General features: G+C 32.4%; 3 protein-coding genes across 3 annotated transcripts; 2 read left to right on the top strand and 1 right to left on the bottom strand.

Annotated features, from left to right (window-relative positions):
- Positions 1-2,876: 2,876 nt before the first annotated feature.
- Positions 2,877-7,348, top strand: LOC11446957 (polyadenylate-binding protein RBP47). The gene is made up of 6 exons (XM_003607971.3): positions 2,877-3,496; positions 4,214-4,709; positions 5,681-5,766; positions 5,845-5,975; positions 6,302-6,398; positions 6,869-7,348. The coding sequence occupies exons 1-6, from the start codon at positions 3,074-3,076 to the stop codon at positions 6,998-7,000; spliced, it is 1,365 nt and encodes a 454-aa protein (XP_003608019.2). The 5' UTR covers positions 2,877-3,073; the 3' UTR covers positions 7,001-7,348.
- Positions 7,349-12,820: 5,472 nt separating this feature from the next.
- On the top strand, positions 12,821-14,123 carry LOC11446958 (uncharacterized). The gene has a single exon (XM_003607972.4). It carries the CDS (start codon positions 12,990-12,992, stop codon positions 13,950-13,952), a length of 963 nt encoding a protein of 320 aa, XP_003608020.1. The 5' UTR covers positions 12,821-12,989; the 3' UTR covers positions 13,953-14,123.
- Positions 14,124-18,642: 4,519 nt separating this feature from the next.
- On the bottom strand, positions 18,643-23,525 carry LOC11445730 (zinc finger protein ZOP1). Its single transcript, XM_003607973.4, has 5 exons — positions 23,306-23,525; positions 22,877-23,077; positions 20,119-20,197; positions 19,274-19,369; positions 18,643-19,187 (listed from the first exon to the last, which is right to left on the bottom strand). The coding sequence occupies exons 1-5, from the start codon at positions 23,312-23,314 to the stop codon at positions 18,835-18,837; spliced, it is 738 nt and encodes a 245-aa protein (XP_003608021.1). The 5' UTR covers positions 23,315-23,525; the 3' UTR covers positions 18,643-18,834.
- Between the last annotated feature and the right edge of the window lie 542 nt (positions 23,526-24,067).

Here is a 24,067-nt window from a genome sequence, read left to right on the forward strand (position 1 = left end):
CTGAAAAAGTCTTTTCTCGACATAGTCAAACTCAAACCATTAAACCTATAAAAAAAAGTTGAGTGTTGTATTATGCAAAATAGAGGTAGTAAGTGGTGATATAATCGTAATTAATTCGTGAATATAATCATGTTTACCCCCCTCATTGATGTAATACAAAGTTAGTCAAAGGAGGTTAGGAAGCACATCAAAGTCTAGAAATTCCTTTCTAAAAGTTCAGCGTTGACTTGACTGGCAAAATTTGACACGGTAGTTTATTGGTAGCAAGCAATATATCACACGCATAGCATAAGCATAAGCCATTTTTGACCTGGTCGTGTTCCCAAACATCATGCAAGTGTGCAAGTGCAAAGTTCCAAAGCTACCACCAAACACAACTACTGCTTTTAAAAAAAATTGGATTGAGACCAACACCGACGCATCGTTGAATTCAAAAGGTGCAAATTGAAACCTTAGATTAGAGCCACTTTTGAAAGATTTTGATAAAAGCATGCAGTATTTATACATTGTCATCATCAATAACAAGGATTATGATGCTACATTGTCGACTGAGGAATAATATTATCATTACATCAAGCTATCATTTTCGAGTGGAGCAGAATATAGGTTGGCTCAAGCATGTCCTAGTGATAAGTGATATTACTTATTAGTATTAGTATTGTTTTTACTTAACTAAACTGCATTGAGTTCTAGTTCTAGCTTTAATTAAATCGAATCTAGTGAACTCGAAAGGGTTTTTGATTTGGGAACTTAATGTTACTCATACTTAAGGAAACATCAAATATTCGATATGGTTATTTCTTTCAGACGGTAACATTTCAAATGATTTGTTCATTATGTTAGACCTAACCACCATCTAACAGTAATTTTTCATTAATGAATGTTCATATCCTTCATTTTATACATGCTCGATTATTAATCTTTTAAGATTTATTTTTCAGTTTATAATAATAATATTGATACAATTATTTGAATTAAAATTGAGATAATATATAGTATATACCGATACTGATTATCTAATGCTAGCCTCTAAGGTTTGAGTTTCTTTCTTTAGTAGAAAAAAATGACACTTATATTTTTTTAAGGAAAAAAATTACACTGTTTATTGGTTTACTACAACTCAGAAATTATGTAATTACCTGTAAATATCTGTCCCTCCTTTTTATGGTATTTTTTTTTTATCAACAATCATATATTGAAAATAAAAATAAAAGCCATTTGTCAAAATAAAAATAAAAATAAAAGCCATTTTAAATTATATATGCGTATAATTTAAATGATGATTGCAAACTGCTCAAAATTAGGGGTGCTGCAATTTAAGTCAGTTTTGAGTCAAATGTTGTCGTATTTTTTTAAGAAGCAAAAAATTATACTTTGAAAATAGTATTTGATGCAATTAAATATTAATATTATAAGATCACGATCAAATAATATTTTGATATTAAATTTCTTACAAATTTATTTTAAAATTAACATTGCATAATAACAATGATCGATCATCTTTTCTTAAAAAAAATGACCGATCATTTTTGAAACCGATAAACACAATATCTTATACCGGTAAAATAACAAATAAGTATTAAAATTTACATACATTCTTTGATTTGATTTTGAAAAAGGAATATGCAATTGGATTTGATTCAATCCGCGTCGTTTTAACACAAAGAGATATAAATTTTTAATAATATTCGAGTTGTGGGATTTTTTATTTTTGGGGTCGATTTACCATTTTGATTTAGATGGATTTGAATTTGCTGCTCTAAACAATGAAAAATTAATGTTACATACATATATAAAATCAATTAATGATATCCCTAAAAAATAAAAATAAAATCAATTAATGATATATCATTATAGGTTACATACCTATATTCAACTATTGTTTGTTGAAATGGAAATGTTCTTGCTTTAGCTCTAATTTGACAGATATTTACAGGTAATATCTCAAATTGTCAACAAATAAACAAGATTTAGAATCTTAAATAACTTCCATGAAGTTGTTTTAAAGTTAGAAATAGTAATTTTTTTTTAGAAGCAGTCTGTCGGATACAGAAATTCACATTAAAGATATATAAGTGGGATGTTCGGATTTAAACCCTGGTCCCTAACCCCGCATATAATATGCATTATCCCTTTAAGTTCATGGAGATAGAATTAGTAACACTTTACAGAGCCGCAAAATTAGACACGTTTTTTTTAACGAACTATTCTTTATTCTTTTTTACCTCAGTTTCATTAATAACTTCATGAAATGAAATAGTAGTGGGGAATTTTATCTTGACAAATTCAATAGTGGACACCATACATATATACTACTGTTTTTTGTGTGGAAACTGTATAGACACATTAGTTGTCCAAAAGAGGGAAAATGTTTTTATATAAAAAAAAATATTGATAAAACACAAAATCTAACAATTTTTTTACAAAAATAATTACAAAAGTTTTTATGAAATACATTTTCACCACTGAAATCTAATACAAGTTGTAAACCCTAAACTCTAAAGCACTAAATTAGATTGTATTGATAAATAACAACACTATAAGAATCAAATTACATTCAAAATTCAAAACCAAAAAACTCAATCAAACGTTCCTAAAATTAAAATATTAAAGTGTGGGGGTGAGGATATGCATATATGGAACAGTAGATACATACATACACACAAATATGCAAGTGGGAGTTAAACTATAGACGTTAATCAGAAAACAAATGGGTCCCACACCACGAGACAACATGAGAAGAGATCTATTCACGGACGGCTATTTTAAACGACGTTAGAATCTATATTTACAATTTTACCCTCAGATCCAAACCCAACTTGCTATACAAATAAAAAAAAAAAAAGTGTGTAACACAGTGTTGATGTTGTCGTTCCCTTTAAAACCCAACCCTACTTCATTTCGGTTCCTTCTCTTTCTTCTTTCTCTGTCTCTTTCTCTTAAGTGTCTCTCTCTTGTTTAGCTACAGACTCTCTTATACCAAATAGGGAGGTGCAAATAGCAAATAGAACAAAACTAAGCAGAGAGAACTAAGAGAAAAAACAGAGAAAGAAGTTTCATTGATTCTCCCACTATGGCTGCACAAACCAACGGTGGAGATCTGAATCAGAACCAAAACCAGAACCAGAACCAGCACCAGCAACAGCAACAGCAACAGTGGGCTCAGCAGCAGCCACATCAGTATCAACAACAATGGATGTCTATGCAGTATCCAGCTACTGCTATGGCTATGATGCAACAGCAGATGATGATGTATCCTCAGCATTATATGCCGTATGTACATCCTCATCATTATCAGCAGCAGCCACCTCATCAACAACAAGTGTCGCCGCCGCCATCGGCGCATAGTCATCATGGCGGCCATCAACAGCATCAGTATCAGCAGCATCAGCAGAAGCAGCTGGCACCTGAAGAGATCAGGACGATCTGGCTTGGTGACCTTCATCATTGGATGGATGAGACTTTTCTTCATAACTGCTTTGCTCATACTGGAGAGGTTTATTTCTATCTCTTTTTAATTGTAATTGAATTTGTTAGATTTGTTGTTTTAATTTCAATATTATTATGCTTCATTTGCTTAATTAATAGCATATCTTGTTAATTTCTGTTTTTATATAAATGATCTTGATTTATTGCTGGAACAAGCTTCTTTGCTTAATTTGCTGATTTGAATGTTTTTTTTTTTTTTTTGTCTGTTTTGGATTTGAGATTGATTTAATTAATCACCGAGTATTTGTTGAACTTTGATTAAATGTTTTAACTTTTAAGCTATGATTTCAAGTTTAATTTAAGTTCATTGATCTTTTTGTGTATGATTATTGGACTCTTTAATGAATTAGGGTTGTGAATTTTGACTCTTGTGATTTAAGATGGTTTCCTTTTTCTATCCTTGGCATTGCCCCTATAAGATAATTATAGTTTTGGTACCCTAAGTGGTCCCCTATTGTTTTCAAGGCCGAAAATGTGACCTTGTTGACCAATGTTTTTAACTAGACTTGCTAGTATAACCTAGATCTCTTAATTGAACTTTGAAAAATGGGGCTAATCAAAATTTATTTTTTTGTCCAATAATGTATTGTAGGATACTCACATGTTAAATATCAATAGCCGACATTGACGCTTAGACATTTCCGATTATCACATTCATGACCAAACTTTTTTGCTTGTCGTCTTCTGATTGGTTTGTGTTGATGTTTTGTTGGCTTGTGTGCAGGTTGCATCGGCCAAGGTCATACGTAATAAGCAAACTGGTCAATCGGAGGGATATGGATTTGTCGAGTTCTATACGCGAGCAATGGCTGAGAAAGTCTTGCAGAACTTTAATGGTACTATGATGCCAAATACCGATCAGGCGTTTCGTCTGAATTGGGCTACATTCAGCGCTGCTGGTGGTGGTGGTGAAAGGCGTTCTTCTGAGGCTACTTCTGATCTCTCTGTTTTTGTCGGAGACTTGGCCATAGATGTTACTGATGCTATGCTTCAAGAGACGTTTGCTAGCAAATTCTCATCTATTAAGGGAGCAAAAGTTGTCATTGACTCTAATACTGGTCGTTCAAAAGGCTATGGTTTTGTTAGGTTTGGTGATGAAAGTGAAAGGACAAGAGCAATGACTGAAATGAATGGTGTTTATTGTTCTAGCAGGCCTATGCGAGTAGGTGTTGCAACACCCAAAAAAACTTATGGCAATCCACAACAATATTCTTCACAAGGTTTGTTATTTAATTATTACCACTTAAATCAACACCAACCTTTTCTGCTGCAGATGCTTAAAATTTTCATTTTAACTGAAAGGAGGTCCTAATAATTTAATTTTCTCGTTGGATTGATATTAATATTTTCTTTATGATTTGTTTAATTTCATTTGTGCATATCTATTTCTATGTCGGTTAAATCTGAATATTAACATGTATGATGAATAAATTGTAAGTGACCTGTTTTATTTGTAAGTGTGCTTTATGATTTCAGACATCAGTAATCATACTTGACTTTTCAATACAAGTCTTGTAGCTTGTTGCATCTTAAATATGTTAATTCGTAAATATCATATTTGTTTCTGGCTTTATGCATAAATTTAAACATGTATGATAAATAAATTGTGAAGAATATTTATGCATGAATATTTGTTTCTGGCTTTACCATACATGTTTATATTAAATATATACATGTATGATAAATAAATTGTAAGTAGCCTGTTTTATTTGTAAGTGTGCTTTAGTATTCATAGTTGACTTTTCAATACTAGTCTCTGAGCTTGTTACTTCTTAAATATGTTAATTCGTATATTAAATCTCATATTTGTCCTGGCTTTATGCATGAGGGGACTTACGCTTTATATTTTTGAAAATTGCTCATTGCAGATTTTTCTATGCTTTTGCACAACTTTGTTTCTATTCCCTTGCTTATCTCATGATGTATATTGCTTGATGTCTAAACGACAAGTTTGTATTTTTTTTCAACCTCAGTCTATTTATTGAATGTTAGTGATGTATATCTATAGATTTCTTTTTGTAATTTAGAAACTTGAATGCATAACCAGGCAGAAAAATTGTTTTTTATGGTATATATTGCCAAGCTTTCTTATTTATGTTTATAACACCAGAGAGTTATCACTGAATGCAGTAACATCAGGTATCATGCTTCAGAAATTTAAATAGCTAACTTTTTTTCTTTCTTAAACTAGCTGTAGTGTTGGCTGGTGGTGGTGGACACTCCAATGGTGCCATGGCCCAAGGTTCCCAATCTGAAGGGGATTCTAACAACACAACGGTGAGTCTGCTTTGGTAGCTTTCTCTATATCTTTTAATTCACTTCTTTTGACATCTGAGTAACGGATATCTGTTGCAGATATTTGTTGGAGGACTTGACTCTGACATTAGTGATGAGGATCTCAGACAACCATTTTTGCAATTTGGTGATGTTATCTCTGTGAAAATCCCAGTCGGTAAAGGATGTGGTTTTGTTCAACTTGCTGACAGGTACATTTGTGGTATCCTTTAACATAGACATATATCGTAACTTGCTTGCAAGTCATTGCAACCCCCACAGCACAGTGGGCGGTTTCTTGCGAAATAAACAGTGGCATAAGTATTCCTCAAATGGATAGGGAATCCTTGATTATGCCAACTCCTCATCCGGTAGAATCATGTAAGGATAAGGATATGATAATAAAGTTGCTGAGAACTACTGTATAATATGCTATGGTTGTGATTGCAATTGTAACTGCCAATATTATTTAGTATTGTCTTATTTTTGACTGGGTGGATTAGCTATGTTTTAATGCCTTCTGCTCTTTATGTTACAGAAAGAATGCCGAGGAAGCAATTCAGGGATTGAATGGAACAGTGATTGGAAAGCAGACAGTGCGCCTTTCTTGGGGTCGTAGTCCAGGAAATAAGCATGTGAGTTTATTATTCTGCTTTGAATTCAATTTGTTGTTATATTTACACTTTGGCCATCTAATGGGAAAATTATGAGTCTCATTCTCTCTGTAATCAGGTCCTGTTTGATGTTTGTGTACTAAATCTGGGAAACTAATTGTTTTTAGTAGTGTAATCAATACAGGCATTAGTGCATTCCATTGTTACTGGTAGTTTGTTGTATATTTTCTATTATGACCTGCATCTTCTACTTACAAACCAAATTATTTTATAAAATTTCCACATTCATATACCTTCAACATGTAACTAGTTTCTACTAAGAGTTTTCAATTAGCATACACATACACTTTTTAATTTCTTTTCACCTTAGATTTTGATTATGAAACCCCTAAAATGAATTCTCACACCTTTTAAGGAAAGCAGAAACCAATCAAGTAATCTTATATCATCATTTAAATCCATCTCTGATTTAATTCTTTGTGATCTCGCAGTGGAGGAATGACTCTAATGGTTATGGAGGTCATGGATATGGTGGCCATGGATATGGAAGTAATGGATATGCTGCTAGACAAAATCAGGATATAGCTATGCAACCCGCTGCTGCAGTTCAAGGGGCTTCCTAACGGTCATAGCAGCACACTTGGTATTGAAATAGGATGGATTTTATTGCCCTCTTAAGTGAACTGTAGTATTATTTTTAAATTTGTAGCTGGGTTATATGGTACCCAGGCTTATTAAGATTATATATTTAAGTGTCTGAAATTTTGGATTGAACCTGACCATATAATATGGCTCAGGTTATTTTTGTTTTTTTTTTAACCGTTAGTAGACAGCTAAAATTATTTTTAATACTATCTTTACACAGTGCAACGTAGCTGCTTGCAAAAACTTGAAATTGAGTGTAAAGACTGAACAATATAGAAATATTCATTTCATTTTCGATCTTAAAATTAAAAAGACAATGTTAATGGCAAACAGCCAAATGCCTAAGTTTAATCGGATTTGCACTTTGCACATAGTTCAGTTCTCTCCCAATTTGCTTGTGTTGCATATCATCTTTTTTTTAAAAGAACTGTATATCGTCTTTTAATCAAAGTAAAATTTATCTGTTGTCATGATAATGTGCATTAGTGCTTTAATCTGTTGTAACAATTTTTTGAAAGCACTGTCATCTTTAGACAAAATACAAATTATGTTCAAGACTTACCATTTTTTTTTAACGAAAGGGTGCCTATAGCATTTCATTCATAATCATGTTTTAGATACATGTTATATCGATTGCATGGTTCCATAATTTGTTATTACGTTGCTTCCCTAGGCTCAACAACAAGCTACTGTCTGAACACTACAAATTTATGTTTGTCCAGCTGAGATTTGACAAAACTGACAGTAGCAGCCGCTACATTGCTGTGCAAAACTGTTGCGTACACCACCGCATGAAATCTTAACCTTTGCCAAATCTGTCGACTGCCTGCGCAATTAAAGAAAATGACAGTTACGGCAAATACGCCAACAAACCACATTTTTAGTTCTAGGAGAACCTTCACCTTCTAGATAAGATATTTTTTGGGCATGCCCCTAAATGAAGCGTCGATTAATTCATCCACGCATGTGATAAGCACTCTTGACAGAATAAATGCCATTGTTTTCAGCCTTCCAAACCCATTTATCTTCTGTAACTGTTGGAACTAAAGGTGTGTGTAGATTTTGGTTGGCCACATTTTGACTAAATCAGGTTAATCATATTCACATTCCAAGTCTTGCTACCTGGTAGCAATATATTTGCAACTATTATTTGATTCAAAGTTGTATCACTATTAACAGGTTTGGGTATCACGGACAACACATTTAGCATTTCAGATGCTTCTCCAGACAAAGCTTGGAGTGTGTCCAATATTCGAATCAAGATAACTACTTCGGGAAAAATATCCAGCCTTCAAAAGGCGACAAGCAAGGGCATTCTGATCCGTCATAAACCTCCAACTTTGTTTATCAAGCGTAACAAGATTAAAAGCTGTAACAATTTTGAAACACATGCCTCCATTTTTGTGCATAGACAATTTATTCCATAAGAACCAAAGAATACCTTGTTAGTTGACCCACTATGTCCTCACTTAAAAGAGTTTACCATCCTTTCAATATCACCAATGAGATATGAAAGAGTAAGAAACATATTCATCACATAAGATGGAACAGTTTGCAAGACTGATTAGATCAACACTTCACGAGAAGCTTTTGAAAGCCATTTGCTGCTCGAAGAAATATTTTCTTCTAAACTCTATCTCGGATGAAGTTGAAAGTAGAAACCCATTTTATGTTTGATTTATTTGTTTTAATAATGCAAAGAAATTCACTCTTTCTTTGTGCACAAAATCACTTTTTTAATCTTATCTCTCATCTACCACACCCATCACTAAATTTTAGGTTTGATTCACCTTCATCAATTTATGTAAAACGTATACAAATGAAATGACTGACGATTCCCTTTAAGGATTCTCTGTGATCCATAATATAAATTGCACACATACATTAAGCGTATCAATCAATGATAATTTACATAATAAAATTTCTTCAATTTATTTCGTGCACTAGAAAAAACAAGAAACGATTTAGAATTAGTTGTGTTTAAACTAGGTATCCCGTGCTTGCAACCGTATAGACTAATCATTTGAGTTATGTTAGACCACGATAAATGACAAAACTCTCTCAAGCATTTTAAACGCCCCAACATTCTTGGTGCTGAATTTGAATTCATGATTTTTTATTTTTTTTTGTCAGGTAGCCTAGTGGCTAGAATTCACCTTATAAAATGAATAAGTGGAGTATTCGAGGTTCGAACCCCGGCCCCTGCATATAATAATGCATTATCCTACCAACTGAGTTATGCTCACGGGACGAATTCATGACTTTAAGTTAAGCAGAATGAGATTCGAACTACTTATTTCCTCATCCAAACGCTCTTGAGTTGAGAAATGGTGTTTAGACCCAAAAAAAGGAAATAGTCTCCTTGTCTTTATTTTTTATTAAAAAAAATGTATATACACATTAGTCATGGATGAGTAGGAGCATTGTACATGTGATTTAATTGCAATTTATTTACTAACATTTTGTTTTTGACGTCAAAAATTTGTTAGTTGTACAAATTAATATTAAACAATAAATAGAGTTGACGATAACACATTTGTCTGCGTTGTTGGATTTTCTATCTATGCTAAATACTAATCACATGTTATCGCAAGAAATTAAGAATTCTATCAAAAGTATTTCAATTTCCAGAAGCAAATTTTATAAACTCAAGTACACATTTTTTTTTCATATACTAATATACTACATTTTATAAATACAAGTGGGGATGAATTTCATGTCAACTATTTAATCAATAAAAAACAACTGCTAATTAAGCTTCATTGAATATAATTTTCTCACTATATGAGGTCGTTTGTGATTTTAGTCATCTAACTAACATCTACTACTACTACCATGAAATATTGTTACAACTAAGCAAAAGCAAATCGTGAATTAGATTTCTTATCGATTTGGTTCATGACATAGATCTAGAATGTATCTATGTCTTTATTATTTATTAAAACCTGGAAATGATATCACATAATTATGTACATACACTGCACATGGTATATTCATACAAAAAATGTTCAGACTAAGGCTAAATTGACCATATAAATTTCTTGGCAGACTATATGTCATAATCAGTAGTAATTAAAATTTGCTAATTGAAGACAAATTAAGGTAAGTTTGATAATTATTTTTCTTTTGTTTTTATTAATTGAACATATGTATGTGAAATTGGTTGAGCAATGGAAGTATTCATGCATGATATTTAAATCGACATGCTTTCATATTATTCGCATTTGTCACTTTTATCTTCCTAGCACCAAATGCTGGTGATCTCTTTAAAGGATCATGCATAACAATGTCATGTCTCCTAATGGTGCAACTTGTTGTCAGTCTGCCTTCCATTCATGTGTAATTAGTGATTAATATATATATATATATATATATATAACTAGAAATTCTACAATCTAGAAACCTGTGGTGTATATCGTCATGGTTGTGCAAGTGGCCAAGTTGATAGAAATCCGTTTTAAGAGAATATGTGCTGGGCTAGCCGCAATGTGATCCAAACTAGGCAATTGAATTATTATGAACTTGATATAATTGTTTAGTGGTAGCAGACTAAGATTATAAAACTTCAAATACTATTTAACCATTCTTAATATCATTGGCCTTAAAGAGAACATGATTAGAAAGGTTGAAATTGAAAGGGACATTGCTTGTTTGTTGCTACATGGTTGCTAATAAACTATGGATGTTTCATGGACAATAGTCAAAAAAGAACAGAGGAGATATATTGTTATGACGTATTGGACATTTTTATTATATATTCGTGCAACGTGTGAATTAATTTCAATTATCTTTTATTCAAGTAAATAACTTCATTTATAATATTAATATCTTTATCAAAAAATAAACTTCATATATAAAATTCTCTTCATTAGAGGACAATGTGCCTTCCATACATACAGTTCGTCAAAAATTGCAACCAAATTTCTTAATAATAAATAACGAGAAAATGAAAGCATTCCTTCCACTGTTCAGCAAGATGAATTAGAAAAGTCTTATTTTTTTGTCATAATGGTGGAAATATGCATGTTTAATATCTTTTGTCATTTTTAATTTTCAAATTTTTTAGGTGCAAAGAGTGTCATGATATAGGTGAGGTTATAGCTCACTGAGATTCTAATAAAAGTTTACTATTTCTTGTTGGTATTTGAATGGATAAAGTAAAACTAAAATTCATTTTGCCTTCCACTTAAACCTTATGTTATCTACTCTAGGTAGCAGGGGGAATAAACTTTTCATAGGACTGAAATTTGGGACTAATCACTTTAAAAATCTAAATATATGTTTTTGATATTATTCCTAAAGTTCTTTGTCTTTCTCGTGCATTTTTCTTTTCTTTTGTAAGCATGCGTCTCTTTAAATCAAAAGGTATTTTTCTAAAAGTTTGAATAACCAAACTGTCGTTTTTTCTTTTGAATAACAAATATTAATATGTTAGTTGTTGTGTTAGTAATTTCTCCCTTGTCTTGATTCAATAGATTGGATTGAGCTAAAAGAAAGAGAGATTAGGGGGCACTTCTTAAACCAGGAGGAGGAAAAAAAATTGATAAGCAATTTTTATCAATTTTTGGGGAGATATATTCTAACAGCATGTTCAATTTCCTTTTTGAGCTACTACAGGAAAAAGAACCAATGGGAAAATTGAGATTATGACGTAACAAAATTATACATTTTTAAGATCATAGCTACCTGAAAATGAATTTCTATTGCTTACATGTAATGTGGCAATTTAGACCCTCAAAAAATAAGTTAAGCAACCAAAATAAGTTCTCCTATTAGAGATGCTCTAAGTGTTCACCTATCAGTATTTTGTATAGCGTGTTGAGTTAAACTTAAACTCAACGTAATTTTAAGATGATATTATAGTCTATTCAATATCAGCTGGACTACACACTATCTTAAAGTTTTGGTTGGATTTAATTAAACCTCACAAAACCGATTTACAAAGTGTAATTTACTCCACTTATGTACATATTTTGAGGTGACGTCTCATCTAATACACACTTCTCACGTCAAGAATTGGAAATCTAAAGCATGCTCCAATAACAAATAACCAACATATTTTACCATTTTAAAATTTATGTTGGAGTTATTTCTTTTTACCGTCTATATCCCAATTGATTTTATTTACCTATCTTAAAATGGTGGGACCCCTTCCCAAACCTTACATATGCAAGAGTTTTAATACACTTGACTGTTTTTTTTTTATGCATGTGTAATGTTAGATCGGACGGTATCATAATGTAAAATATAAGTGCTTGTGAAAGGATTCATTATAGAATTGATCCTTATAAAATTGACTTATAAAATCGGAGATGTCTCTCACTTGTAAACAAACATTCATATTGAGTTAGAATGAGGATCATCTTTATTTCTCCGAAGAAATAGAGGTGTCAAAATAATTATTATTAATTTAGTAATAAATAAATGATATAAATACATTCATATTTGCAAACGACAATTATATTTGAACATTCCAAATATTTATACACTCAATCAACACCACATTTTTTTTCTATCTCTTTCTTCATGTTACAAAATCAATTAATTTATCACATTTATCAAATCACTTTCTTTTATTTCTATCTCTTGAGCACAACTTTGGGATGTCCAACAAACATATACCCTAAAAATGTAATGATGGAGAAGTCAATTTTTCATGAAATGGAGAGGTCTCTACTTATTCATATCATATCCAAATGTTAGCTCACACACACCATTGACCCAAGAAAATACTATAATTAATGATAGCAAGGAAAACAATTGGTAGTCTAGTAAAGGCTGCTCCTTCTAAAAACCAGTCTAGTCCTTCACTCAAAAGTCAATCTTTCCCACTCATACCCCCCTCTTTCCTCTATCCTTCCCCACTTCCCTTCTCTATATAATCACCCCTTCACATTCCAACCGACACCCATTTTCCATTTCCACCATAGCAACTGTTTGGTTTGGAATTTGGTTCCACAAACAAACATGGAGGTTGTTCTACCAGTTGCACCACCTACTCCTCCAGTAGACTTCAACTTCGACAGTAACTGTTCCTCTCCTTACATCACTGCTCCTTCTTCCCCTCAACGCTTTGCCAACAACTTCTTCTTCAGTGCTCCTACCAGCCCCTCTCGTGTTTCACCTCTTTTCTCTGAATCCTCTCTTCCTTTTCATCAAGAAACCAAACCCAACAACCACCATAACAACTACAGTTTTGGCAACGATGACGATTTTGAGTTTGATTTCAGTGGCAACCTCCAAAAAGAGTCTCTTTCCGCCGCCGATGAACTCTTTGACGGTGGAAAGATCCGTCCCATGAAACCGTTGCCACCAAATTCTCCGAGAACCCGAAAGAAAAAAGCGGTTCATGATAATACTGAGAGAGATTCTAATCCATTTGAAGCTGCAATTGAAGAAACTTTGAGAAAAGAAGAAGAGAAACGAGGGAGAGAGAGGGTAACATCTTCTGGTAGGAAAGGAAGCAGGTCTTTGTCTCCCTTAAGAGTCTCAGACATCATAGAAAACTCAGAAGATAAAGATGTTTCTGTTTCTTCTTCCACAAGTAACAACGTGAAATCGTTCTTGTCTTTCACTAAAGGTTATAGAAAATGGAAGATAAGAGATTTTCTTTTATTTCGAAGTGCTTCTGAAGGAAGAGCTAATGAAAAAGATCCTTTGAGAAAGTACACAGCTTTGTCTAAGAAAAGTGTTGTGGAAGATGAAGTTAGGAATTCTAGTTTCCGGTCTAATGAGAGTTCCGGTTCATTTTCGAGGCGGCGTGGACCGGTTTCGGCTCATGAAATTCATTATACAATAAACCGGGCTGTTACTGAGGAGATGAAGAAGAGAACATTCTTGCCTTATAAGAGAGGTTTGTTAGGTTGCTTGGGGTCTGATAATCGTATGGATCAGATTTCTAGGGGAATAGGGTCTTTCTCACGTTCCTAATCATTCATAATCCATATCTTGTTTTTTTTCATTATTTTTTTAGAGGGCTCTATGCTGTTGCCAAACATGTTCTTTTCTCATTTTCATGTTGTTGAGTCTGAAATTTGTATGAACATAATATCATAATCGTACCCTTCACACACAAACATATATAAAAAAGGTTCTTTCATATGTTGATGCTTTGGTATATCATAATCATATATATATATTTGGCAAGTACTTAATTTTGAAATAATTGATTTTCATTGAAAGTGAGTTGATCGTAAAGTAATTTATGTTTAAGCTAGTTGAAAAAGAAAGTTAAACTAAAACCAATTTTAGATGCAAAAGCTCCAAATTAGACTCACTTCTTGAGGCAAGATTAATCATACTAGAACATCCAAACATGTCAAAGTTATTTTACACGTTTAGAATCAATTTACCACTTAATATGGAAAGTATAAAAGCATGACAGAAGAAAAGAGGCAAGCTTTTTAATCTACAATAATCATTAGTGTAGGGAATAATGATCGCAACATGTAAAACAGGGAAAATTTTGTTGTGGATTTGGGCACCCAAAGTCAAATTAAAGGTAAAAAAGTCATGGTAAGATACCATAAAGCATGTGATTATTTGTCCATGGCTACATGATGCAATGATTGATGACCACTTAACAACGTTCAACCTCTAATTGGAATTGGAATTTAGAAATGTGTAACATCTTGGCATGTGTCATATCTTAGATTATACCCTCCTATAATCCTGGTCCCCTCATACCCCCACAACTATAAGAAAAAACAAAAAGAAGGATGGTAGGACTCATACACTTCTAATTTTTCATATCAATTTATGCAATATTATAGGCGGAAATATGCTTATATAGCCATGTTGGTATGATTTTTTTTTTTCTTCCAAAAATTTCAAGGTTTAAAGTTGGTTTGTTAGTATATCATAAAATCTATGAAGCACGGGTACGAACACGGACACCAGACATAACACGAACACTGACACTTCAACGCCGCTAATAATTTGAGAAAATCACATAATTTAATGTAATCATATGTGTCGGTGTCAGACACCAACGCGTACCCGACACCGAAAAACACCTAATTTGTGGAATGTCCGTACTTCATAGCATTAAATTTATTTTCATTAAGCTTGATTGAGCTAAGGCTTGATCTAGCCTATTAGCATAATTAAAAATCTGTTAAGAGTTGAAAATAACTTTTATAGAACTTTTGGGAATTTAGAAACAAAATCAAAAAGTTTCTAACTATTAGTTTATGTCATTAACAAGGCTGTGAGCAGTGATAACCATGAGATGTTACTAGCAACTTAGTTGTACTATTTGGACCACTGTACTGTCATGGCACTAAGAAATAAATCATGGCGCTAATTAACATACTAATAAAATTAGCAAAAGCAGAGAACAGCACACAGATTGAAAATGATCAACCAGGTGCTTTGCTCAATAATATAGACAGTTGCTTAATTGTACTATACTAATAATTTAGAGATATTAATGACCTACCAGTTATGCCTACTCATAATTAACATAGCATTGCTTAATTGTATATGATACTGATACTGATACTTTAGAGATAAAAAAAATTCAAGTATATATGATACATTAGCCATTGCTTTTTGTTGCTTTAAATTATATATTTGAATTAAATTTCAAGTATGTATGTATACACTTTCGAGAGAGGTGGCATAATAGAAATAGGTCACAGTTCATGTATGTGATTGGATATGCTCGAATCATGAATAGCATGCTGCAATCAGTGATTGATACAAGCATATGATATTTTCATCTAAAGAGAGAAAAATATTGGATAGAGAGGAAGATTTTTCATCATATATATCCAATCCATGAATGTTCATGTGGTTACACGCAGTCTTTTTAAAGAAAAAGCAAAGTCTTTTACGAAAAGAAAGTGTGAGAGAACCAGCAAGCCAAGGCAAAGCATGCAATACTGGTCTTTATGTAAAGGCTACTTATGATTATAAAGATCTTTAATGTAATAAGTAACCCAATTCCCTTTTATTTTTCCTTTTCGGTAAGGGAGTTAAACCTTAATTGGTTAATGGTTCTTCAAGGGAGATTAACTATCGCTAAACTCTGATGAAATTTTTTTACCTATAACATGATAACAAAATACCCCTCAAAAAAAAAAAAAACATGATAACAAAATAAAAATGCAAATCACTTTCATAAGAATAATTTGGTCGTGAAGCTTTTCTTTACCTAAGACTATTTGGATGAGATGATAAGTGATAAACTTTCGATTTAACCAAAAACTTTGGGTTCAAATCTACCACCGAAAATGCAGAAGTGTTAAATTTCTCGAGGAAGATTAATCCTCTAAGGAGATCTTTACTATCAATTGTGGTCATATTCAATTCAATTTAAACGCGTAAGAAATATTTGGTTCACACCAAAAAAAATACTCTAGCATTCCTTAACTACTAATTAGTAAATAAAAAACATTCCTTAACATTAATATACAATAAAAGGGTTTTGCTAACCATTGTCCACAATTGCCCTCAGGGCAATGGTTAAGGAAGCCAAAATTAACATGTTTGTATTGGTTTCAACAACATTTTAATTTTTAAAAAGTTAAATTTATCACTTTTCACAATTTTCCAATACTATATTTCTATTTTTATCCCCTTATTCAATAATAAAAACAATGAAAAAATTATTGATTATATTCCGATAGTTTCAGCACCATATTAGAGAGAATAATAATATAGGGTATGGCCTTGACCAAAAAAAGTCTTTTTAAGTAGTGAGTATACCTCAAAGATTATGATTTTTTTTCGATTTTTCTTTTTCAGCCCTAGTTTATGTCAAAAAATACAAAAATGTCCCACTTTTTCGAAAAATTGCACAAATGCCTTACTTTTTCAGAAGTACTAGGTACCACTCCACTTAGAGTTGCGGGGTACCCTAAAAGTTTGTGAAAAATTTGTCCTTATTATACCCCTCCACTTGGAGTTGCGGGGTATTTTACCATTTTTTTTTCAAATTTTTTAAATACCACGCAAGTCAAGCTTGCGTCCTATATATTGATTTTTTTTTTAATTTTTTTAAATACCCCTCTACTTGAAGTAGAGTGGTATAATAAGGACAAAAAAAATGAAGGATAGGTAAACGTGTATGCATGCATAAATAATAATAATAATTTAATTTAAAAAAACTAATTAAAATTATACAACAAATAAAACACCATAAAATCTACAATTATTATGAAACATGTATTATTTCATCTACTATAAATTATACAACTTATATTAATAATATTAATTTAGGCATTAATAAAAAAGTAATTATAATAATAATCATAATATATATAAAATAAAAAACTTACGAAATACAATAAATATGAAATAAAGACTAGATTTCTACTGATGTCTAATATTAATGCAATCTTTGCGGGAATGACCAGGCATCCTACAAACGCCGCATCTTCTCTCAGTTTCCACATCGTCCATCTCGGTCCTAATGCGAGTAATTGGTGGACGACCTTTCTTTGCCCTACGCATGGACTTGTTGGGAACCACCTTCGGTCCTTCATAATCAGACCAATATGACTGGTGGTGAACCACGTCGAAGTGGATGTTGTATACGGCGTATACACACTCATTCGTGAATTTATTATCGATAAAAGTCTTGTAGTCGTGAGAAAAGCTAGAACATGCGACAAAAGTCAATTTTTTTTTGTCCTTATTATACCACTCTACTCCAAGTAGAGGGGTATTTAAAAAAATTAAAAAAAAAAAATCAATATATAGGACGCAAGCTTGACTTGCGTGGTATTTAAAAAATTTGAAAAAAAAATGGTAAAATACCCCGCAACTCCAAATGGAGGGGTATAATAAGGACAAATTTTTCACAAAGTTTTAGGGTACCCCGCAACTCCAAGTGGAGTGGTACCTGGTACTTCTGAAAAAGTAGGGCATTTATGCAATTTTTCGAAAAAATGGAACATTTTTGTATTTTTTGGCAGAAAAAAAAAATTCTTTTTTTTCCTTATAAATAAGACTAAATTTCTTTTTGAAAATCTCTTATAAATAGGTTCTACAAGTAGATAGATAAAAAGAGTTTGACAAACGTGGCCCTGTATAATTTACAACTTTTTAGCTACGGACAGGAGACAAGCGTCACTACCAGCCGAGATTATTGACTCGGTCATTTTAATTCGGACTTTATTTTTCGAGTACAATTTTAATTTAAGAATTTAATGAAGGAAGACTAAGTCGTGGCACATGCACATTAAAATTTTCATAAATAATCAACTGATGAGGAAAAAAATGTAGAAATCAAAGTACACGATGTAACATGTCCCTTCCTTGTAGATCATATGATTTTGCATAAATAATAAACTGATGAGAAAATATATCAAAGAACGAATATAGTAGTATTTTTTTTTTTTTTTTATATAGTAGTATTTGAAACGATGGAATTGCCCTATTACACCTGAGAAACATTTTGCTGAAATGCAATGTAAACGTTAAAAGTGCATTGCTTCCATATCCTTGTATTACACAAGGATTGACCTATATATTTTTTAATTTCCCATAAAATAAAACTTGCGCGTTTCAATTAAAAAATCTTCAACAAGGATTTTTAACCTGCATTTTATCAGTCCAACTTAAATCAGACTTTCAAGTCTCCTTCAACCCTTTCGCAAAACACGCATACAAATACGCCAGAAATTTAACATGCATTGCATAAAAAATTGAACAGCTACATATATTATACAAGGTACACATTCACAAGAGAGAGAGAACTTGGGAATTAGACACAGTTAATGCCAACATAAACAAATCAGGCATAAAGAAGTATAATCCTCAAATTTTTGGGGGAAGACAAGGTTGTTAGTAAATACTTTTACACTTAGTAAGGCTTGTTATAAAGCCCAAGCAAAGGTTTCTCCCTCTGTTCCACTCTTTTCCTTGCAGCCTCTCTTGCCTTGAGAGCTTCTTTTTCTTCTTGGGAGATAACCTTTGGTTTTTCATTGGGTCTCTTTCTCTTCCCGACGGCAAGAGATGATGCGGCGGCGGTTTTTGCATTTCTCATGGGATTCACTCTAACTGGTAATGTTCCTTTATGATGTTTATTTGGTTTGTATTCATCATCTGATATGGATTGTAAAGTTATCTTTCCCTTTTTTCCAGATGGTACATTCCGCTCAGCATTTGATGCAAAGTGTGGTGAGGCATAAGCTTCATCATGGGTCACCCACTTGCCTGTTGAAATTTAAACAAGTAAATATGGTATTGACACAAGAATATTATTACTATATACATGTAAATGAGAGGTACAACACTCATACCAATGGCATCAGAATAGTAAAATCCCGACTTTTGATCATAGCAAAATCCATTTGTTTTATGGTAGTAATAGCCTGAACTGCTGTCAAACTCCCATTCTGCCAAAGCACACAGCAAAGATCAGCATCAAGGTAAAAAAAAAAATCAATATAGCAGTAAGGAAATACACTAACACGTCTTCTTGAGTTCTATGTTTGTGTCCATGAACCAATGTATGAAGCTACATGGGTATACAAGATTAAACTGCCCAGAAAAGATAATGGAGATAATTAGATAACAAGTAAAAGTTGCCCAAGTTTCTCAAAAACACCAGAGCACCACTCTTGAAAGGGCGGTAATTTGGTTGGGCAATAACGAATATTTCTACCACATAGGCAATTTCCAATCTTTAACACACAGTTTTCCATTTTCTTAATTTATTACTCAAATAAATAATCCTGTGACAACTGCAGCATGCAAGGCATATAATATCAATCTTTGATCTCATTTGGAACATCCAGTTATAGAAGGCAACCCGTGGTCCCCCACTTTATCCCGACAAAAACACCTTATGAGTGCAATGATTCCTAGTCACTTTCGTAAAGATGTGTGGCAAAATAATTTTGTACTTCTGCTTTGAAAGACCGCATAATATTGAGTAATTTCCAGAATTTGGGCTCTCCTAAGTCCTAACAGAGATGTCACTAAAATTCTTTTTTCTTTGTATATCGCTACAACTCATTCCTTACAGTATCCGCCAATTAGGTCTAAACATAGTTTCAATGTTGAAACATGTATAAGACTATGCTAACAAACAGTTAATTAGAACTCTATCAAGAGAAATAGATGCAAGGAAATTCATACTTACCGCCTTGAGAATCCAATTCATGTGATTCTCTAGCTTCCTCAAACTTCGCCTTATCCTTTAGATAGCTACGCTCTGCTTTCTGCATTAGAATAAAAAGAAATGGATATATGAAACGCTATATACCTCATCTATGTGTTCAAATCTAAAAACAATGCATGAACTAAGAAGTAGTCATGCAACATATACATTTCCCGTTTTTAAACAACAATATAAGTTCTAACTTGCTCCTACTTCCAGTTCATTTTCAATAATTTGAATGAGTCAACATTTGACTTAATGAGTCCCTTTGGGAATCCAACATCTTCATTAAATATAAAATCATTCATGTGTTTCATTTAAGAGCAGTGCTAGATCTAGATATTACAAAAAAAAAAAATTAACACAAGGCAAGAATATGTACGTGTCATGTTTTGGACAAGCTAAGAATTATCATGTCCTTATTTGATGGAGGCGCTTGTTTGCCCAAAATCAACGTAGTACAATAGTTTCGTGCATTTCACTTTCTAATATTCCCGTAACAATGAGCATGTCCCTTCATTTAATAGCCCATGCTTTAGGCATAGTTGGTTCATGACATGTATCAAATCTTTCACGAAAATAGAATAAACTTATGGGATAGTCGGTTCATGACATGCTATCTAAGCACAACGTAGACATTTTCCTAACAAGAATCATGCAGATTAGTTTTCATTCATGCTGGTAATTCAATTCTCTCTCTGTCTCAGCATATTCTAATAAGAGATTGACTAAGATACTGTAATATTTAAGATACAATAAATATTATGATATCAATCTAACACTTCCTCTCAATCAAAAACTTGCGTAGATTTAAGATTTTTACAGATGAGTCGGTCTTTCAGAAAGGAAAATATAATATGGGCTAGGCAAGACATGATTCGGAAGGAAACTCAACGAGGCTGGAGATGCCAAAAATGAGTACCAATGAAAAGAAGAGTAAAAACAAGAGTAAATCAGATGGGATGGATGTGATTTGGTGTGTCCACAAACATTATATGGTAATATGGTGTTGATAGTAGTCTTTGGATGTAAGCATGTAGGACAAAAGAACCATGTTTAATTGTGTAGTTTTAGTGATTACTTACTGGTGGTATTTATACAAGCATGGGTAGACAGGGATGTGACACTCTCCCAACAAATGTTACAAGAGCTATGAATCGAGAAAACACACGACGATACACTGTCTGTTGGCCTTTAGTGTAAAAAGTCAATCTGATGATGAAAGTTATTTTTTTTTATAATCATAAGTCGAACAATTTGAGTTTTTCTTGACATGGAAGCCAAGCATTGGCTTCCAAAGAACAATGGTGCAAGTATGAATATTTGATTTGGGATATTGCTAAGTAATATCTTGATCGTGATTTGGGATATTTGATTTGAGATATTGCTAAGTAATATTTGATTTAAGTAATATCTTGATCGTGATTTGGGATATTTGTTTTTGAACAATGAAGGAGAATATGAATTGAAAACATTGAAGAAAGCTCGTGGATGACAAGGTTAGAGATTGTTGGGTTCCAAAATACATAATTTGAAGGATAAAAGTGATAGTTTAATATTTCATTGAAGATTCACATGTCTTAATTTAGACATTAAAATGGAAAAGGACGTGCTAAATAAGTAATATATTGTGAAATTGTTTGATTTTAGAATTGTAAGATATATTACATATAAAACCATTAATGTTTTAATCCAATAGTATAATCTTTTTGGGGTAGAACTGAGTACGAGTTTATCGCTCTCATTCTTGTAAGTTGTAAATAAATGTTAAATTGCAGCACAAAGTACATGTGTACGTTACTTGACACTTGTCAACTTCAAGCCCAAAGGGCTTTTGCATGAGTGTTGTTCTAGATAAATTATGTGCATTCACTCAATAGCTTAACCTTTTGTTCCAGATAAAATATGATTGATGCATAAACTAATTATTTGAGGGTTAAATTAGAGAAGAAATTTGTTAGTTTGAAAAGATTAAACGATACTTAATATAATGTAGTTTAAAATTTACTAAATTGACGTCAATGTAAAACAATGAGAATGAAAAACCCTTCTGCATGACCGACTTTCAGTTGGAAATGAATCATGCAGTTGATGTTGTGTTGAAAATGATTTTTTTTTTTTAAGGAAAAAAAAAATCATTAATATGGATTCAAAATAATTTGGCATATTCTTCTCCTTTCTGCATTATTAACTCTAATATGAACCCAGAAAACCTTCTTATTTCAAGTCTAGACTACAGATCAAATGAGAACAACTCAGCCCCGTTCACTTACTTATGGTAATGCTAAAGAATAAAATATAAAAACCACGAAATAAAAATAAGTTCTTCTCAGGAAAATTATGTACAGTACATGCAAACTAATGTATGGAACAAATACAGTTTATACGATAGATCCCTGAGCACTTGATTGAAAAACACAGCTTCTCTAAAGTGGAGTTTCAGTAATGTTATATATATTGAATATTATAAATCTATTGAAAATATTACTCCAGTAATGTTATATTGCTAAGAATTGAAGATACAAGACAAGGCTTGGCCTGCTTACTGATATAACCCAAAGTTTTCTATCAATGTGAACTTTTTTTTCATAAGTAAATTCCGAATTTAAAAAGGCTATTATTCAAATAATATTCATTAACAACACATTCAAATTTTCTAGTAACCTTTCCAATGAAATGAAAATAAACATATGCATCGCAACAGAAACAATCATATTTTTAATAAGAATAAAAGTCTTACCGCCTCGATTTGCACAAGAGCATTAGCCGTTTCTTTGTGTTCTTTATCTTTAGCAGCATTCTCTTTTCGCATAGTCGCGAGCCGCTTTGTAACATTTTCCTTGTGCCTTGTGCCAAGCTCATGATTTCTGATGCTGGAAGGGTTGTTTGATATGTAAATTTTGCACACATCGCACCATTTGTTTCCCTGACTTACCCAGTACTGCAAAAACGAGAAAAACAGTTCATAATTAACACAAAGTGAAAACAAATTATTAGGTACAAGTCACAGCCAAACAAAGTGCATCTAAACTACAAGACCCAAGTCAAAAAAACATTTTTTTTTTTGTGTTTTTGATATGAAGTGACATAATATTGTTAAGGGAATACGAAAATGATGCATTTTTAGAATAATAAATTGAAATTTTGAGTAAGATTTTGTTGATCAAACCTCAGTCATGGTAGCAAATTAGGGTTTGAATGAAGAGCGGAGGAAGCTAAGCTTGAGAGGTAATTCACCAAACTCTGTTCAATTTTGAAAACCCTAATTCACCAGAATTGAAACAAGCTCTGTTACTTCTTCTCTCTTCGTGTTCTTTTTGGGGGGAATTAATGGAGATTTTTACTTTTTTTGTCAGATCATTGTTTTTTCTTCGTTGCGATCAGAAAGAAAGAAGACTACTGGTAATTCTTGTGGGCCTATTTTCAATCTAAATGGGCTTCAAATTGGGGCTAGCTGCCCAAGCCCAGCATAAGGTGTAACCCAGGTTAAAGGAGAAGTAGAACATTTCTCTTTATGCCCCCCTTAATATCTTTAAAGTCCCCTAAATATACATCTGATAGTTATCTACCGGATATACGTTTTTCAAAAAATTGTACATCCGATAAATAACTATCGAATATGTATTTAGGAGACCTTAGAAATATTGAAGGGATCTAAAGAGAAACACCCGAAGAAGTATACGATAAATTAAAATCAAGATAATATTTGCATATTTGTACAAAAATAAAATTGAAAATTATGTACAGTTGTTCAAATGCCGTATATCTATGGAAAATGATCCATATACACTCATGCATCCTATATATACATTGAGAGTGAAAGAAATAAAGATAGAAATGTAATCGAATAATGTTGTGATAGGAATAAAGAAATATAAAGAAAATGAAGTTTTGAAAGAGCGTTGAAGAATATAATTCTCTAAATATAAGA

This window comes from Medicago truncatula, chromosome 4 (assembly GCF_003473485.1).
Source record: "Medicago truncatula cultivar Jemalong A17 chromosome 4, MtrunA17r5.0-ANR, whole genome shotgun sequence".
Classification (NCBI taxonomy): Eukaryota; Viridiplantae; Streptophyta; class Magnoliopsida; order Fabales; family Fabaceae; genus Medicago; species Medicago truncatula.

Coding starts and splice junctions, on each gene's coding strand:
- LOC11446957 (XM_003607971.3), top strand. CDS start 3,074: ATGGCTGCACAAACCAACGGTGGAGATCTGAATCAGAACCAAAACCAG. Junction 5,976..6,301: donor TTTGTTCAACTTGCTGACAG/GTACATTTGTGG, acceptor TTTATGTTACAG/AAAGAATGCCGAGGAAGCAA. Junction 6,399..6,868: donor GTAGTCCAGGAAATAAGCAT/GTGAGTTTATTA, acceptor GTGATCTCGCAG/TGGAGGAATGACTCTAATGG.
- LOC11445730 (XM_003607973.4), bottom strand. Junction 20,198..22,876: donor CTCTTGTGCAAATCGAGGCG/GTAAGACTTTTA, acceptor ATTCTAATGCAG/AAAGCAGAGCGTAGCTATCT. Junction 19,188..19,273: donor TTACTATTCTGATGCCATTG/GTATGAGTGTTG, acceptor AAATTTCAACAG/GCAAGTGGGTGACCCATGAT.
- LOC11446958 (XM_003607972.4), top strand. CDS start 12,990: ATGGAGGTTGTTCTACCAGTTGCACCACCTACTCCTCCAGTAGACTTC.